A 20,063-nucleotide genomic window follows, 5' to 3' on the forward strand; every position below is an offset into this window, starting at 1 on the left:
TGTTTAGAAAGGTTGTTTAACAGAACATAAAGGCTCACTAGAACGTAAGCTTTGTTTTATTCACTGATGTAAGAGTGGTAGACATTACTGTATTCACCAATATCTAGTTCTCCTTAATTTCCATGGACACTGAGATTATAGCTGCCTTTTGTCATGTCACTAGCTCCAATGTTGTGCTGTAGGCAGATGTGATATGTACCATTTCTATGTAGAAAAAGTGAGCCCTCCATTCTCTCTCTTCCTCTGTCCTGGTGACCACTGATATCCCACACAGCAGAGCCCTGATTCGGCTGCATCCCTGAGTGACTACATGAACAATGGTGCCTCCTGCCCTCCCTTACTCCTGAGCAAAACCCTGTAGTGTCTTTGAGTACATGAAAAATCAACTTATGTTTAAGCCCCTGACATTTTGGACTTGATTATTACTGCAGCAAAATTTTAACAAATCCTAACATATCCTAATGAATGCTGGACACCTAAGTACTGCTTCACATATCTTTGTTGAATCAGTGAACAATTATATGTATTAATTATAATTACTGATAAAGATACTCTTTGTCCAACTATCTAAAGTATTACCTGATTGTTTTTCTTTTTCTAGGGAGTAACATTTCAAACTTTCTATCAGCCTTACACATGGATATAAATTTCTTAGTAAACCATTCTTATAGAACATTTTTAGTTAATTTCTTAACATTGTTTTTTAATTGGAAAACTACTTTACATGGTATCTTCTTACCCACAATACTATTATTACATCTGTCAGGAACTGCCTGATTAGCTGCTTTCCAATAGTATCCAGGTATTACATATGCCAATAAGAGTTCTGTTAAAAACAAGCAAACAAACTTCTTGGGTACCATTTCATTTATCATGTATTTTCATAGACAGGGATACTAGAAACCATAGTTAGAGACATTATAGTTTTCCTAGGGCAAAAGGAACGAACAAAAGGAAAGGCAGTTTAGGGCAGTGATTATAAGGCAGGGGCTCTGGAACCAAACTGCCTTGTTTGAATTCTAACAGCCCCTGTTATTAGCTCTGTGACCTTCGGCAAGTTAACTTACCCCTCTGTGCCTCCTCTCCCTCATCTGTGAAATGGGGATAATATCTGTAATCTTTAAAGGTTGTTGTAAGATTTATTAAATGAAAAGGACACAGAGCAAGTACATGGAACCCAGAAGCTCAATAAATGTTATTAATATTATTGTTGGTGACTCACCACAAAAATACAGAGGAAGAGTACTGGGTGGGATGGAATTCTGATTCCACCGATTTCTTGCACAAGTTACATGACTTCTCTAAGCCTCAGCTTTCTTACCTTTAAAATGACGCTAAAAACTAACTTGCAAAGCTACTGAACAAATTAAATTTTTAAAAATTTGCAAAAATGACAGCACAATACCTAGCAAATAAGAGATGCTCAATGAACATGAGGTTAAACAAAGAAAGAAAGGGGAATACATAAGGCAAAGAAAGAGACAGAATTGTAGTACAGACCAATCCTTAAGGACTGCCAGGTGCAAGTACAATTTGAAGGACGGTAAGTCTGTGTGGAGTGATACAGGTGAGAAGAGAGTCCCTTGAATTTCCAGCTAGAGGACTATGATGTTTTATACACACACACACACACACACACACACACACACACACACACACAGAAACCTTCTGTGTGTACCCCTAGACACTTGGATGTCTTTGAGGCTGATGATTAAAATGGTCAGCTGACCCATTTCTAATGGGCCTAGTGATGCTAGAGCTCATGTGTTCCTCATGAGATCCCAATTTGATTCTTTACAAAAATAATATCAGTGTTTGTACAACTTTAAGTTGGAGCTTTGTAAAGAATGTCTGAGCCTTTCCTTGTCTTACCATCCGACTTGCCTAAGGCTTGACAGATGATCATTTCAGACAGGCAATGTATTTAAAGTGCACAGAAAAAAAAATATTAGTTTTCTCAACTAATGTAGTTGAAATAACGGTGAAATAGAGGAAAAAGAAAAGTCTGATTTTATTTTGGGCAACTTATAAAGGGGAAATTGACTTCCCCTTTTCTCTACTACTACGGAATAATAAAAATAGCAAATTTGCTGTTACTTTCTTTTAATGAAATAAAAGGAAACAGAAATACTAAAATAAAATGAAAAGGAATTAAAGGTATTTAATAAGGTGAAAACTGTGGCATATAAATGGAAAAATTAAAAAATACAAAAAACTCTTTACGTTTAGATAACTTGGAGTTATTGTTTAACTTGAAAAAATGTTCACATTGAAAACTGACCATACTTGAAAACAATGTTCAAATACAGTTTTCTCTCCAAGCCAATTACTACATTCAAATTAATTTATTTCATTACCAACGATACAAACCTAGGAGATCAGTGTAAGCATTCTCTAACATTAATCCTATAGAAATCAGTAGCAATTAACTCCAGAGATGGGAGGATATTTTAAACACTTTTAAGTTGAATGGGTATTTTAAACAGTCTACATCAAGAATTAAACAACTTAGGAAGAAACTGATATTTTAAAATGTGTATATAAAAATAAGTTACATTTATTTATGGAAAAAAAAAACAAATACTTACAATATCTTCTATTATCTCTTTGACAGCTGCCACAGCTAAAATAAATAAGAGAGGAACCAGTGTTGTGTAGCGACCTGTTGGTGATACATCAGGTATTTGCTATTGGAAGAGAGAAAAAGATAGAGAAATTCAGTAAGAACTAGAAAGTTTATAACACAGTTAAAAACAACAAAGTCTTGGAGTGTGTTAAAATATGTTTCATTGATTTTACCATCTTGGTAGAATAACACTGGGTGAGGTAATCTGCTTGTATCTAGTATGTAGCTGGGAGAGAGGGTTAATTAGATTCATGGCAAGCAATTGTGTGTAGGACTACCACCAACAAAGGGGGATTGGTTAACTAAATTACAGCACATCCACATAGTAAAATTTCATACAACCATTAAGAATGATATTTTAGAAACACAATGAATTGCATGGGAAAATATCCACACATCATTATATGGATAGAGCAGATGATAAGACATATATACTCTAAGATCCTCTTTTTGTAAAGTAAGTCAATTAACAATGCTTGGGATAAAAAAAAAAAAAAAAAAATAGACCAGAAGGATAAACACCCAAATTTTAAGAGAGTAATTGCTTCTTGGTGGTGGTGGAATAATAAGAGTTAAAGATTTTTTTCTTTGTTGTGTTTTCTTATTCTTTTTACATGAACATATATCTCTTTTTAATAAAATCAAACATTTTTCCTGATTACAACTAACCCAAATACAAAATGAAAAAAGTTTTCAAATGGTAACTCTTACATTCTAGGATTCAGAATTGACAATGTTACTGTTACTAAAATAAATGAGTATTTTAAGAAAAAGTCCCATCCCCCTTTACCACCCAAAATGAACAGTCCCTGCCACATTAAATTTACAGAATGTTTAAGATAAGTTGATAAAAACAAATCAAAAGGCTTGAAGAGGTAGCAGCGGTATTCAGACCCAGCTTGCAGCAGGAGCTGGAAATGCCCACCAAACCAGCTTATCTCTCTGCATTTAGATAAGCTTCAGAAGATTAGTCATGGGCTTAAGAATAATAATTATTAATATGCGAACACATGATTTTGAGTTAAGGTTTTACAACATGACTTTACCTGAAGCAGTGCAATAAAGAGAAAAAATGAATTAGCGGCTCTTCTGAACTGAGAGTAGAGAAATCTTGGAAGGAATGTGATTACGTTGTATTTTGCAGTGCTAGAAAACAAAAATGAAAAGTAGCATAACACTTAATTATTCCACAATTAGCACCCATGTTTACAAAATTCTATTATCGCCATATAAAAAATTAGATCATGAACAACTGCCCTTTGTTTTAAATTGGGAGAATACTACAAATGGTCATTAACCTCAAAGAAAAGGAGTGAATGGAACTGTCTAAATCATAGGAGTTTAATTTCCTGCATAATATCTTTTTGTTCTCTTTGGCGAATCATCCTGTTATTATCACTAGCAACAGCTTACAATGAAGAGCAACTTTAGTTAAGATAGTATATAATACATTAATAGAAAATAAAATCTTGCAAAAAAAAAAATCAGCAATTTGAGCAGGACCAGAAACATCAAATAGAGACGACTTCCCAGGATAACTTCAGAGAAATGGGGAGTTTTCTGGGGTTCTGTTTGAATTTTCTTCATGGCTCCTCTAGAAACTTGGCTAGGACTCCACACTACACATACCAGGTAGGTCCACAATCAGGACGATATCACCACTTAGGTCTCCGAAACAGCCAATCTTCCTCTTTTAATTAAATAGAAAGGAGATTAAAGGGACACATGCCACACTCCCCAAACTCAGAAAAGTTACTCTAAAATTTAAAGGTGTAAATATTAATTTTAAATGGTCGTTTCACATATCTAGGAATTTTGTCCCCGGAAAACCACTGGGCTGACGTATGGCGGCAAGTGAGGGGGTGTTCACTTGGTTCCAGAGGCCACTGAGTGAATCGTGCTTATAACAGCGATAGTTTTACATTATTGTTGGAATGAAAATAGAACAGTGAAGTAATTCTCACACCTTCCATTCCTCGACACCATACTAAATTTTGCAAGTATCAAAAGCCAATATTTAAGGAGTTCTAAGTGAAGAACTGCAAAGACTTCTTTTAAAAGGTGAAAACTCATTAATCAAAGACAATAGTTCATGGGCCTATTAACAGGTTTAAGACAAAGGCACGTACCATGAACAGCCATCATTATTCAGATACTATAAACAGAATTGGTAGCGAATGGCCACTTAGCCTTTCTGCTCCTTCCTGCTTCCAGATTCTTATTAACATCTCCTTCTTGGCTAGAAGATGGAAAAACAGCTGATTCACACTGCCTCCTGTAAGCTCTTAAACATTAAACTGATTTAACTGAAAGCTCCTTGCAAGTATTTTCATTTTGGTCAGGCGGAGGCGATGCCCTCCTGAGCTGTGCTGTGATAGCTGGTCCCAAGCATTCTTTGGTAGTTCCTACCTGACATGGTTATTGCAGAATTTTGTCAGCTGGGGCTGGTTGATGAATATAGTCCTTACTTCCTCCTGGTCAGCCAGTGAAGTCTTCTCTGAAACATCATCAGTCTTCTCATAACCTTAAAGACAGAATCTTCTTACTTGATAAGAAATGTTTATTATGCAGACCAAAAACACATCTCACAATTGTCCTAGAGCCTAAAATCTGTTAAAAGCTATCTGCTTCCCCCTTGTTGGGTGTTGCATCTGTTCTAATAAAAAGAAAAATCTCCACATTCAACGTTTCTACAAAATTTGAAAGGTAGCATTTAATAGTCATGTAACAGCTAACCCATTTCAAAAACAGTAACACTGATTTTTAATTTGTACTCATATTTTCCCCAGAAATGTTCAACCTATTTCCTTCCATTACATAAAAATATGTCCAAAAGTAACACAAAATTCTAAAAATGGCTTACAGTTTTAGACAAGACTAACAAGACAGAGGTAATGACATACATTCTGAAATTTTAAGCATACACATTTAATGCTTTTCTGGTTCTGTTTTTTTCTTCATGGACAAAGAGAAAAAGAAACAGTAAGGTTTAAATAGGCAACCACCACAAGCTCTAACTCACTATGATCATCTTAGTCTATCCAGTAATTAGAATTTATGTTCCCAAGTGAATTTTAAGTTTCTTAAGATCATTTCAAGTCACCTCACAGTCACTGAAACAATGTAAATAGATACAGGCAATTTCAACTGGGTAACACCTTGCTGCAATGTTGACAACACTTTAAAAAATACATACAGCTTCTAGAAGAACAGAAGAAATTTTAAACTGCTTATTTTACTTTCTGGTGAGAATTAAATGATTTTAATTAAATCATTCCCTTGATTAAATCAGTGCCTTGCCCCTTTCCTAGAAAGAGTCACCAACAGTGCTTTCTCTCAAATACCCACTTATTTTCTCTTTTCTGCTTAGCCAGCGCCATCTTCTTCCAAAAGCCCTGCCAACAGGGGTCTCTTCTGAAGTATTCTCTGGTGCTAAAGTCAGTGAACCTTCCCTGTGTTCCCACAGGCCTCTGTACTTTCCCGCCCCTTGAATGAGTCTCCCTACCAGAAAGGAACTCCCTGGAGCCACAGCTGGTGTGTTACCCATCTCCCAACACCAGTACTAACAAACAGCAGGTACTCAATAAATGTTTGCCTAATTAGCAAAAACTAAATGACAACGGAGTGGTTATGTGGCCATTTTTTTGAGAGCAAGCAACCACTGATAAAGACACCAATGACAGCCAAGGGCTGGTAACAACTTGTATGATAAAAGCTTGTCCATGGGCTTTGGTTACTCTGTGAAATCAGAAAATCATTTGGGCTGCCTGCATAGGTGGGGCATAGGGACCAGGAGGGTGAGAAACAGTGTAACGTATTCAGGGCAGTGCAAACAAGGCAAGGTTGCCAAAGAATACACAAAAGGCAAGGTAAAGACAGGTGAGAGGCAGAGCTGAAAAAGCACACAGACCAGGCTTCAAAGGACCTCTCGTGCTTGTGAATAAGTCTGGATTGCATCCTCTCATTGGCAGTGAGCCACTGAACGCTTTCCAAGGAGAGAGGCACAGAGTGAGAGTCACGTTTTATACTCCTCACTTCAGAGGTCACATGGATCCAAATTAGGTACTGTCATACTCATGCTGCAGTTTTAGACACATTAGCAGCTTTGCCCACGGTCACGTGGTTAATAATTCTCTGTCAGTACACCATCTTGTCGACACAACACAAACTTTCCTCCCTAGGGTATACAATCAAAATTTCATGCAGGGATTGCTGACTGTTTTTGTCTCCTCCAAAATCCGTATGTTGAAATCCTACCCCTGGATGTGATGGTATTAGGAGGAGATACTTATTCGAGGCGATCAGGTCATGATGGTGGAGCCCTCATATGAGGGATTAGTGTCCTTTGAAAAGAGGCCCGAGAGAGATCCCCTACCCCTTCCACATGTGAGCACACTGCAAGACCATGGTCCTTTGTGAACCTGGAGGCGGGCCCTCGCCAGACACCAAATCTGCCAATGCCCTGATCTTGGATTTCCCGGCCTCCAGAATTGTGAGAAATAAATTTGTTATTCATAAACCAGCCAGTCTATGGTATTTTGTTATAGCAGCCTGAACAGACTAAGTCATGGATTATCAAATAGAGGCATGGCAATATTAAAATTCTTAAAAATCTTTTATTAGATTTTCCTTGATGACAGCACAAAGACCATAGTGTACTGTTTACAGTACCTCGACTGGACAAAGTGCCTCAAGAAAATGAGTTCTTCACTCTGCTCTGAACTGATACCCTCAAGTTTTACTTACGTTACATAACTGGATGTTCTCCGCTGAGGTGTCAGCTGTCATTCCTTACCTGACACATCCATTTATACTAGGGTCTCAAATGCTGCCAGGTAGACTTGGATATCACCTACCACTCCCCTCTCACATATTAATTTGCATTCAAGAATTTCTATGGGACATAGGACCCTCCTAGGATAAACGGATTGGAATCATCTCTTCAGCTAAATTTTGGTCTCATACTTCTTCGGGGTTAGAGGTGAAAACCCATTCCCTCCAGCCATTCAATATGCACCAGACAACTCTGTCTTCATGTTTTATTTTTTTTTTGTCTTTTAAAAACTTCCTCTGCAAACTGTCCCCTTCAACAGCTATGATGACCATGTGAAGAGCTCTGTGTTCACACCTGGGCAATGCCTTCACTGAGAGATTGATGTACAGTACTAGTGGTGAAGGTAACCAAAGGGAGAATCCCCCCCACTCTGCCCCAAAAGAGGGAAAACTTAGATGGTACCCTTGCCTCTCCTTCCCATACGTGGTCTGCCCTTTGTTTTAAGGAGGGAGGCTGTGTCCCTCAGGATTTGTTTAGTAATTTAGAGGGCTTGGTCATGTAAGCCACTAACATTCACTAGTAGCTTTTAATCCACTTGTTCTGACTTCTAAGGACTACTGAGAACTTAGCCAGCTCTAGTGTCATCCCCTCACCGAATACAGTGGAGGAGAATAAGGCCACGTATCCATTAACAGTTCTCATGAAGTCTTCCCTAAAGGTCAGGTGAGCCTTCATTGTCCTTAAGTCATGCAAAAGGTGAAGAGTGCCAAGAGAAAGAAACATCTTAATCAGGCTCCTGACCATCTCTCACAGCTTTTCTTAGCACAAGAGTTGCACAAAGAAGGCACAGGATACTCATGCATTTAATGGAAATGGACTTTAAGGTGTTTCGGTGGCCGCTTCTGGGATCCCCTCAGTGACCCATCCTCCTTGGGTTGGTACTGAGATGATCCAGAGAGAACTCTGACTGGAATCACCTTGGAACGCATTCAAAACCCTTATCGAGTACAGTCAAATGGACAGTATCTCGTAAATGGCAAAGCCAAGAATAAAATGTGACTTTAACTGAAGCCTAACTCTCATTAGGCTTCAGTTTCCTAGTCTATAAAATTTTATATGGAATAGTTGGTATTAAATGGAAGAATTTATTCAAAGTACTTAACAAAATGCCTACTCTTTGTTAGGTACATAACAATCTAGTATACCCACCTATTACACTTAAAGAGTTAATAGAAGTAAATAATGATAAACTCATACGATGAACCTTATAGCAATGGGAGGCTGGCACACTGCCTCCAAAGTAATGTCTAGAGTGGTCATTCCTTACCTTGTAATTGTTAATCCACCTGCTTCCCCTGTTACACTGAGAATTATCTGAACAGTATACCTCTGGCTCATAGTAGGCACTCAGTGTCTGATGAACTAACAAATGAGCAAAAACATATTTAACAATATATCAAGAACAGACCCTTCTCTTAGAAGTAGACACAGGTTATCCAAGCCTGTAAGATTGATGCATAAATCCAAAATGACAATTAGTAAGTTTATGATGAGAAATAATTGTCATAGGAACTAGAGTCACTGAAGTCCCATAATCAATTGAATTCTCCCCTGTTGGCCTGTGTAGAAAGCCCAGTGACCAAGTGATGATGTCTGGTGAGCAATGAAGTGACCCACTGGGAGTCAGATGACATAAGCCTAACGGCATCGGGCCAGCACGGCCTGCTGCACCGAACTCCACAACAGGGGTCAGTGCACTGCAGGACCAAAAAATTCAGTCTGTTGGAACACCTTGGCAATGGGGTCATGATATCAAATCCATCAGCCAACATGTCTCTTCCCCTCCGCAGAGCTGAGAAGAGTGCTGCCAGTGTTGAACTCTCTGACTCACTCTTTTCCAGACCCTCTCCATCTCCAAATTCAAACTTGACATTTAATCTGCCAATGGGATTACCATCAAAACCTGCAAGCCCAGGAATAAACTTGCCTCTCCTGCAGGCGACTCTGCTCCTACCATGTGTTGATCTTACACAGAAAGAAGAAGGCAAGCTCATCTTACCCCTTTTCAAGTTCTTGGGGCATCTCCACATGGCCCCCAGGTACAAACACATGAGCTAATGATGATCGTGCCACCAGATACACAGTCCTGCCCCACAATTTGGACTCCCCAGGAGAATCACTCAGGCATTCACCCCAGTGTCCTCAGTGCTCAGTCAGGCATTTGACATCCACTAAAGCATCATTACTCTTCTGATACTAACAGCTCTACAGAGCAAACCTCGGCAGCCACCTCCACACACCCATCACTTTAAGGATTAGAAATGAGCAAGGGCTCCACAGTGGCTTCTGAAATACCTTAGCTTCTTTCCATGTTATACCCTCCAAGGTCTATAATGTCTTTTTTTTTTTAAATTTTACCTGTTTCTCTTTACTATCTTTAAAACTTTTATTTTATATTGGAGCACAGTTGATTAACAATGTTGTGTTAGTTTCAGATGTACAGCAAAGTGATTCAGCTATACATATTACAAGCAACCATTCTTTTTCAAATTCTTCTCCCATTTAAGACCAGCCAGAATCAAACCAGTCTCCGAAAATAAACTACTCTGGACTAGCGTTTATTGAAATAAACAAGAAAATGGCCAAGTAGTATAGACAATGACTCTGTAATTCAGAATCCCAGGTATACTGAAAATTCCATATTTCGTGTTTATAATATCCCACTTGATTATTATTTCCCCAAGCAGAAAAGCAGTTGTTTTCTGAATTGTGGTTTATTTCAATTAATGATAAAATTTCTTAGTATTTCCTAAGCACACACCAACCTGGGGATTTTACCAGACCAAATCTGCATTCTTAGTTATAGGATGACCAAATGCTACTTCTAGACTTCTGAAGGATCAGTAATTTCAGTATAAGAAAGAGTCACACATAACCTTTAGCTACTGAATGTACTACAAGATATTACTTGTATTACTAAATAAGGGTATAGAAGCTCATCCTCCTGCCGGCCATTTCAACCTCCAACAATAATTTGCACGTCAAGAAAACATAAGATGCTGATGGGACAGCACCTCAATTATGGCCCTGAAGTAAACACTTGGTTCATCTTCTCCTAACAGCATTTGATCATTAAACCCACTTAGTGGTTGTGAGGTGAGCTCTGGTTCTTTCACTAATTACTTTTGTGATCCTGTGCACATAATCCCCGGGGGTGATTCCCTTCCCTTGTAAAATGAGAAAGGTAGGCGAATACGTAATCTGAAATTCTCTTTCAGCTCTAAAATCCTGCGAAATTAATATCTGCTGGGCACCAGAAAGAAAACAGTCAATACCTCATTTGTTCAGAAGAACAGGGAAATTAAAAAAAAAATTCCCCTACTTGAGCCAGATGTTTCACAGTAACAGTTGCTTTACATAATCAGCAGCCAGAACACAGGCGCAAAATCAAACATGCTTTGTGCTCACGGCTGAATTTCCGTATTTGAAAAGATAAGTAGTAACTGGTGCCAGCAACCACCTGGCACCCACCCACCGACCAGTGTCTACTGGGTTACCGAGTATGTTGACACCTAGTTTTTCTTTCTTTCTCTGCCCAGATTCATGGTCATGTGCTTAAATACACACAGTGTAATGCAGCAGAGAAGGAAAATGCTCAACAGCGAGGGTGAAAGGCTTTGTGCCCTCTCCTACAATTACAGCAGAAGCATCACCTCTGAAATTTTCCATTTCTTGTCATAAATATCACCACCCAATCAGTAAGACCCATTGTTCATTAGTTCATTCATTCAACATATTTAAATGCCTACTATGTGCCAGGCATTTTTTTTTTAAGCTGCAGAAACAGCTTAAAATAAGGTTCCCTTCTCTCAGGAACTAATTTTCCAGAAGAAAGCAAGATAATTACAGATCATGGTAAGTATGATGAAGGAAGTAAAACAGGTGACTGACAAAATGATCAACATAACTCTCTGTGCCTCAGTCTCATCATCTACATCATGGAGTTGATAATGATACCTACCTCAAAGGGGGGTTGTGAAGCAAGCGGTAGTTAATACATGCAGAGAGCCATGCCTGGCATTCAGTCAAGAGCTCAATAAATGTCAGCTGTTCTCCTTGTTGTCACTGTTATTATTACTGCTATTGCAGCTTCCTACTGAGTGGCGAGGGAAGACCTCTCCAAGGAGAGGCTGAGCTGAGCCCTCAATGAGAAAAGGTGAAGGACAGTGTGAACCCATGCAGGGAAGAGGAGGAACAAAGCCCAGGAGGCAAGAATGAGCTTGGCATTTCCAGGAACATAAGGACCAGTGACAGAGAACAGGGGAACCATCAAACAAAAGGAGGCAGGGCCAGACTGGGAGAAACAACAAGAAACTGGAATTTATATCCTTTAGGTGGTAAGAATCCACGGAAAAGTTTTAGGCAGGAAGATCATTTTGAGGCTGCTGTGATAATTTAGGTAAAAGACAATGGGGCCTGGGTGAGATAGTGGTGACACAGCCGAAGTGGATTATACAGGATATTTTTTGGAGGTGGAGCTGGTCCGACCCTCACAGCCTCTCCGTGTCTCTCATCATTCCATCACGTATGATGCCACATAAACCCACCATTGGATGCTACTGCAACCAAAGCCCAAGACTTGAAAGAAATCTAGGACTTCAAACACAACAAAGGATTAACCACTTCATAGAATTCTCTTTACAGCCAAACAACCCTAGCCTTAGATATCACACAGCCTTTTCTCATTATAACATGGTAATCAATAATATTGAAAACACAGGGCCTCATCAAGGAAGGCATTACAGAACCAGGACTGGCAGCACTGATGATGGCGTAAGAAGCAGTTTAGGTCACTTAGTTGAGAGGTATGGTGACCTTAGACAGATTACTTAACCCTGGCTGCCTAGCTTCTTTCACAGGATTTTGTGCAGACTAAATGAGAGAATGCACGTGTACAAAGCACCCGGGAGAGTACCTGGCTGTCCGTGCACACACAAACATTCTAGCTGTTTTTATTGCTGAAATTGAAAAGGCAGACTGTGGGGAGAAAGAATAGGTTTTGTAGTCAGATCTGTGTTCAAATTCAGATTATGACACTTCTGTATAACACTGGTCAAGTTATTTTACATCTGAGCCTCAAATTCCTCACATAAAATAGGGTTCGTATGAGGATTAAATGATTATGTTAGCAACGTAGCAAAATACTATCAGACAGCTCCTGTAACCCTATCCTCTATCCAAAGATTATAAAGTTAATCTGTCCTTTAAAAACTTGAGATGGGAAAAACAAGTCTTAGGGACATACTGAGGTAGGTACTAACATTTAAAATTTTTTTGGATAATATTTAAAAGTTGTGACCAGTGAATAAAGCTAGATAGTAAAATTAATTTTAACCTACAATTTTATAAATTACTATTAAATAAGTACATATTTTCCTAAAATTGTCATCTGTATGGGGTTACGCAACAGAAGCAGGGGTGGGTAGGTAGGAGGGAGAAGAGAACAAGATACAAAATCATTCTGTTGCCTGGTAATATGGTTTGGAACCATTATGCTTTTGCAGACTCAACTTCATCACAATTATAAGTAAGGCTGTAATTGGAATCAGAATATCTACATTATCTCCTAAACATAGTCAGGAGAGTCCAACTATATATCTTTTTACTCAATGGCTTCTAACATTAGACACTTAAGAGAATATATTAATAGCTCGCATTTCTTGAGCTAGAATGAAATCTTTAGACAATAGTCTAATAAAAGAATATTAACTGGAAAACTAGCCAGAGATTTCAGACGCACAACTGTAGAACTTAGGTGTGATTCAAGTTAGGTGCTATTTAGTAGGAAATTATGAGCATTGCCCATGGTCCTTTCCAAGGTTTAATATGTTTTTATTTTGTTCACTGCAAAAAATAATAATAAAAGTTCCCAACTAATAATTTTTTTTTTTTTGGTTCAAGTGTCTGAAGCAAAACAATCTTTGGCTGAATAACTTAGACGTTTGTATTTTATTTATTTTGCTTTTGGTGGTTACCATATACATCGTTTATTTAATTAGAAATACTGAAGCAGTTACTAGAGCTAGGAAAGAGATTTGAAATCCCATGCTCTGCATTGCTGGAGCAGAACGATCATTCCAAATGTTCAGTTGTGAGCCTGACAGCAGCTGTTCAGACAGAGAGGGAACAAAAGGAAGAAACCACCACTCTGAAAACAATGAACTGGGTCCTTTAAAGGTTGAGTCTTATATATTACAGTTTCAAATATGGCACTGAAGAAATAAACACCTTTAAAAGCATGGAAATTAAACAAACTATTCAGCAATGCATCTCAAATTTCTAGACCATGACTGCAATAGCCAGAGGGGAAATGAGATTTTCAATTGCATCAATACACCTTCTCTGTACTGAATATTGATTCAGGCTCTACTCAGTGAACATCTGCTGTTCATTCCAGCTCAGCATCTGCTTCTCCTGAAAAGAGTCTTTGGTTTTCCTTGGAGAACTCCCCTCCCCCAACTATAGGTAGTCTTGAGGGACTGCTCCATCAAAATACCACTCCCCCCATTTTGACTTAAAGGTGGGCACATGACCCATGCTAAGCTAATCACAGGCAATTTACAGTCTAGACATATGAAAAGGCTAATAAGCACAGATAAGACAGATGCTATGGCATCCGAAAGTAACCGTCCATTAGTCCAGCTGCCTTGCAGGCCTCTTGACCTTCCTGTAAAGGCTTTTCATTTGATTCTGGGAACTACTCTACCTACTTAAAGCCTATGCTCAGCTTCCACAGTGTGGAGTTTAAGCACAGGCCTCATAGTCCTCTGCTGGAAGCCAAGTCCTGTCCCAACGCCGTCTAATTAATGTAGGTGGGCACTGACACCGGACCCGGACCTGGCCTTTCTTCTTCAAGGAGCTGAAACCTGTTCTCTGTCCCTCAGTCACTAGCTGGCTTTTCTGCTCTGCATGGAACAATGACCTGGAACCACATGCGATTACCCTGTCCCCAAATATCATGAGGTTCCTGCCAGGAACCCTCCCCAACAGGCCCTAATTGCTAGATGAGATCTACTCTGATGTTAACAACTGCCCTATCCAGGTCCTGAGTCTAGCATGTTCTGGGATAGCTACGGGTTTCCATCCTAAGGAACTTGCACAACAGCCAAAAAGCTTCCCACATTCCCAGCTTCCTCTCCTTTATCCTCTTGTTCATACAACTGTGATGCTAGCTCGTTACCCTCAAACCCATATAAAAAGATGTTGTAACAAACAATACCCACTTACCCTGATGATAAAACATGGTTATCTGCTTCAAAAAATTGTTCCTCATCTTACAAACGAGTTCTGCCCCCACCCCACCCCCAAATTCTTCTCAAAATGATGGAGATGAGGAAACTCTGCTTCTTGTATGGAGAACTGCTGCTAGTTAGAGGGCCAGTGAGTACCAGAGCCGGGATAACATTTGGCAATTGATAAAGTCCAACTCAGTTCTAAAGTATTAACACTGTTGGATGCATTTATTCATTCAACAGTTAAGCCTGACCTGGCCTTTCCCTCTGACCCCATTTCTCTTTTACTGGCCCTATTCCACCTCAACATGGTTTTTCCAACCATGACTTTCTCCTACTCATGGCATTGTAGATGCTATTAGATGTCAAAGCAGTCTCCCTGACCATTCTTTCTTGAAGTGTCACCTATAAAAGTTTTGAATATACAGTGGTCTTGTGAACACTCCAATATTAATCTTTTGACCTATATACTTAGATATATAGCAAATGAGAATAATAATAATGCCAGATGTTACAGGTGTACCTGACATGCACTGAGAACAGGATAGGCATAAGGGCACATGTGTGTATCCATCAGGTACGTTACTCTGATATGGAGAAGTAACATAAATAACACTTCAAGGAAGTCCCCTGCAGGCAATAAATGTTTACTAAATCTTCTATTTTAATATCAGGCATCCAAAAAGTCCCAGAACTTTATAGTCTTGTCCCTATCCTGATATTCACTAATATATCCTCCTATCGGGACCTGTCATTACAATACATGGTAAGTGATATTTTTCTTTAGTGTCGTTGTGGGAACTGATCTAAAAATAAATAAGTGGGAAAACATATCGGCATTATTTCTTGTCTAAAAGAGGAAAAAAAATAATGGCTTAACACTTCCTGTACTCATGCTGAACTGCAACAAGCTCCAAAAGTAGCACTACAAATTCTAAGTGGCAGACACTGAGAAAAGTATTGCTGACATTCAGAGGAAAGGCTAGCCTTAAGCAGTATGAGATGGAAACCTGTACATGCCTAGTGGTGGGCCGCACACATAGGAAGCACTTAATTTCTTTGGCTGCCAGCCTTGGATGCTAACCTAGAAAAATGACCACCTTGGGCACGCTAAGTTACTGCAAATAATAATGAAAACACTTATGAATGCCAACTCATGCTTAGCAGGAAAAGGAAGAAGAACAATGAAAGATAAAAGGAATTTAATGATATCCCCTTGGGGATATCCCATAGATCCTTTGGTCAGACAGAAGAAGTAAGTGTTACGTCCCCAATATAGATGAAACATTGGCACAGAAATAGACTGCACTAGCACTGAGGGGTTTCAACCACCAGACATCCATCAGGCATCTCCTAGAAGCCTCAATTAGCTAAAAGCATCATTGACTTGTCTTGGCAGCAAATATTTCTTGAGAAGGTACAGGAAACAAGATGAAGAATTGCTACTAGGGACTGGATTCTCATCAATGCAGAAGTGATAAAGTTAGTAGAAAACATAACTGTACCAAAGACCTTTTGGCAGTCACAGAGGGAAATACCAGGTGAAGCCGGACATGTGTTCTAGATTTCAAGAGGATGTATTTCAAGTTAGCATCGAGACCCAAACGGGCAGAAGTCCGGAAGGCTGTGTGAAGTAACATGCTGACTAATTGTGAAAGGTCCTTTCTAGAAGGAAAAGGGAGGGGTGGTCAAAGAGACGATTGTTGCAGCACAAGAAGTCCTTGAACAAGGAAAAGCAGATAAAAAGATCATGGGAAAGGCTGGAAATAGTCTCACACGTTCAACAGCGGATAATAACAGATGTACAGACATCTGAGAATGGAGGAAGGGTGTTTTAAAAAATTTTAGAGACTACAAAAGTGTCCTCATCCTTCCATTTGGAATACAAAGAACTGATGGAATAGGTCCGCTGCCTGCAATAGATGGTGTAATGTTAACGGATAATAAAAAGCAGAACTCCTCAGCTCCTACTTCTCTGGCTTCACTTCATTCTCCACTAAGGATAATCACCCTAAAACTAGGAAGGTTAGAACAAATAGTAGTTAGAGAAACAAATGCAAAAGAGAAGGCAGGGAATTATTTTAAAAGGAAAAAAAGACAAGGCAGCAGGTAGCTGCTATAAATAGATTTGTATCTTGTAGCATGTGTGTACGTGTACACATAATAGCATTGTTAAATCTATAGAACTGTGAGAGCTTGCAGAATAGTTAAGTGAACTGTCACTAATTGCAGAAGAACCACGGTGAATGAGAAAGGTCCCAGTGTTCTAAAAAGCAAAGTAGACGGACCCGATACATTATAAACTACTGTTCAGGAAAAGGGCAGTCTATAGATGCGCTTTCAGAGTTCACAGATTTATTTAATAGGATCTACAGCTTCTAAAGGATTTATGGTAAATTTCTGAAAATAATTCAAAAGTTAAAAGAAACATTTCCCTTTTGCAGAGAGAATTCAGTTAACATTGAATGCGGGTTCATTGTTTTAAAGTGGTGTTTCTCATACCCAAAATGCATAGTCGGAGATTAAAAGGAATTTCTCCCCTATAAAAAAGGTCCTCTACGTTAACCTAAACCTGCACAATAATGTCCCTGGCCAAATCCTTAGCATTTTGAACTTCAACAAGGCTAGACCCATCCTGTTCTTAAAAAACTGAGACACTGGATCTCATGATTAGGTAACAATGTGGACTCACAACTGGCTGACAAACAAGGGGACTCATGCTGGACTTTCCTTTGGTTCCCCCGTCCTGCAAGGCCTTCTGAAGCAGCCAGGCTGGGTCACCCTTGGCTCCTGCCCCCCCTCCCCTCTCCTGGTCCAGTTCCCTGGCCCTGGGACTCATGATCAACAGCGGCGCCTGACCAGCAGGCCCACTTGGGCTTCTTTCTGGGAAAGTGGACTTGTGGCCCAGAGACACAAGCAGGCAGACCCGGCACTGAGCAGGGAGGGTCAGGCTGGAGGGGGCTCACGTACGCTGAAGGTATGAAGAGAACGGAGTAGACATTCGGAGAACAAAGCAGGGCAACACGGGGCAGACGGAGAGCCCCTAAAGACCGAGCGTCAGGAGGTTCTGTTAGGATCCAAGAGGATCCCTGGGCAGTTAGAGCAGATGCACAGCTTCCTGAGGGATCTGGAGCCAGACTGCCTGGGTTCCAGCGACAGGATAAGGACACACATGGCACGATTAATAAATGTGCAGATGACATGAAAGAATCAATTCACCAAGGTTTTGAGAGATTGAATAAATTGAAGATCCTATACTAAGGCTTATGAAAATCAACCGTGCAAATATAATATGGGGACATTTGGCCCAGCAAGACCTGTAGAAAACAAATGGTTTTATCGCTTTTATTGCTTTCTTAGCAAGAAAGAACTTGCTAAGAATTAGAACTGTGTGAGAATGGAAAGGGCTGTCTTAAACGGGGGCGTGATTCCCGTCACTGGATAACCAATTGCTAGAGGGCTGCATCAGGGACTGTGTACACAGTTCCCTTCAAGTCTAGAATTCCATGATGCCATCTTTTTAAAAAGATTTTTTTTTAAAGACAATTATGAGGTCATCAGAGAACCATTAATATAGGGCCAATACACAAGCACGTTTTAATCACTTTGTATATAGAGAAAAGAATTACTGAACTAGTTGATAAAAATGCTTGCAGGATAGGTAACCCCACTAACTCCACCAGCAATGTTCATAGGAAGATATAACTGAATTATAGCTTTGAATAAGCCAGCCCTTGAAACATACTGGAAAAATAATAATAATAAACAACTGTGAAGTTATCTGGATTATTACAACTTTTATTTTTGGAGCTATTAATGCATTTTATAACATAAAAATGACTTGTTTCAAGACTAGTCCTCATTTTATCAAAAGAAGCAGAAACATCCGAACAAAATCAATTTGCTCTGTATTATTCTCAGAATGAGTCAGTAGATTTTGATGGGCACCTGCTTATCTCCATTGTGATCTTGCAAGAGAGAAAAAAAAATTCACCTTTTTTTAAACATTGTCTCAAGTGTCAAAAACACTCAGGGAAGAAACTACAGCCTCCCTGCTAATTTGTGGTTTCAGAGAAGTCAGCGCAGCACACACAGCAACATGAATCACTCACGAGTGAGCAAGAACAGCTTTTTTACTCTATAGAACCGGACACTACCCAGGATCAGGAAAGAGGTGACACTTTTCCTCTGCCTATTGATGACAAGCAGTCAGGCATGTGAAATATCCAACAAGTCCAGGAACCCAGCTAGTAAAAGAGGACATCCCTAAATGAGCACTGGAGAACTCCACCACATCCCAACATGACCCTGAGAGCAGGCGTGGCTCTGGGATGGCTTGTCTGCCAGAAGCACTGTGGGATAGTATTAAAGAAGCCGCCAAGACTGGTTAGGCAAGACAGGCTCAGAGAAACAGGAGTCACTGGCACAAAAGCAAAGAAGGCACAGCTGCCTTCAGCTTGTCAGGATGGGGCTCAAAAAGGAGACCAAGGCCTCCACTGAGCAGATTATACCAGAATGTGTGAATGACAGCGGGCAGGCTGCAAGGACTTCAAAGATCCAGCACAATGCTGGCTGACATGAAAGCAGTGACACCTACACATGCGTGCAGCTGCCATCAGCTCTACCCAATTTACAGGTAGAATAAGAACAATGAGAGGGCAGATTGCACAGTTGCTTCAAGGACCTTCTGACACCATAAATAAAAATCACCCAGTGCAGAAGGAGCCTCGTAATGCAACGCTTATGCCTCCACATGCCACCACCACTCATCACAAACGTGAAATCGGCCCCTTAGATCTGCTGGGGTATCTGTGGCCAATGCTGAGCAAAGTGCAGTGGGCCTGGACATGACAATAAGAAAGCTCCAGAGATTTCAAAACCACACCAGCATGTTAAAAGCTCAGCTTCCAAAATCTGAACGCTTGATCTTATTCCCAGTCACTCACCAGATGCAGATTTAAGTAACGTTTGCTTAGCACCTACTTTATAGCATGTGCTTTAATTTTCCGCTCTGAAAGATGTCCCTGTGCTGTGGAGCACCTCAAGCGCCAAAAGAACCCAATGATGACACGAAGACTGTTCTCATCAAGTCTGATTATGGAGTGAAAAGTCCCAGCAATAGAATGATCAATCGCAAACAGGTTAATCCATACAGTTCCCAGATGTCTAAAATCCCTAGAAATGAGGAACGGGTGAGATACTAATAGTTATGTTTACTGAATTTCTAAAGAATACTAAGAGAAAGGAAGATGGATGAAGTAGATGGAATTTAGGATAAATGCAATACCCTTTCCAAAAGAATTTAAAAAATGTATACAGACATACATATTTTGGCACATATGGCTCTTCTCACTCTTTCCTAAGATTCAAG

The 20,063-nt window shown here is 39.7% G+C and overlaps 1 protein-coding gene across 4 annotated transcripts in view; it reads right to left on the minus strand.

Annotated features, from left to right (window-relative positions):
* Positions 1-20,063, minus strand: part of ATP8A1 (ATPase phospholipid transporting 8A1) — a 220,683-nt gene that overhangs the window by 186,296 nt on the left and 14,324 nt on the right. For all 4 annotated transcript variants that reach the window (XM_057729004.1, XM_057729006.1, XM_057729005.1 and 1 more), the window contains 3 exons: positions 5,036-5,150; positions 3,673-3,772; positions 2,589-2,687 (listed from right to left, as the gene is read on the minus strand). In XM_057729004.1, the coding sequence (XP_057584987.1) occupies positions 2,589-2,687; positions 3,673-3,772; positions 5,036-5,150 (314 nt within the window). The remainder of the gene's footprint in view (positions 1-2,588; positions 2,688-3,672; positions 3,773-5,035; positions 5,151-20,063) is intronic.

This window comes from Hippopotamus amphibius, chromosome 3 (genome assembly GCF_030028045.1).
Source record: "Hippopotamus amphibius kiboko isolate mHipAmp2 chromosome 3, mHipAmp2.hap2, whole genome shotgun sequence".
Classification (NCBI taxonomy): domain Eukaryota; kingdom Metazoa; phylum Chordata; class Mammalia; order Artiodactyla; family Hippopotamidae; genus Hippopotamus; species Hippopotamus amphibius.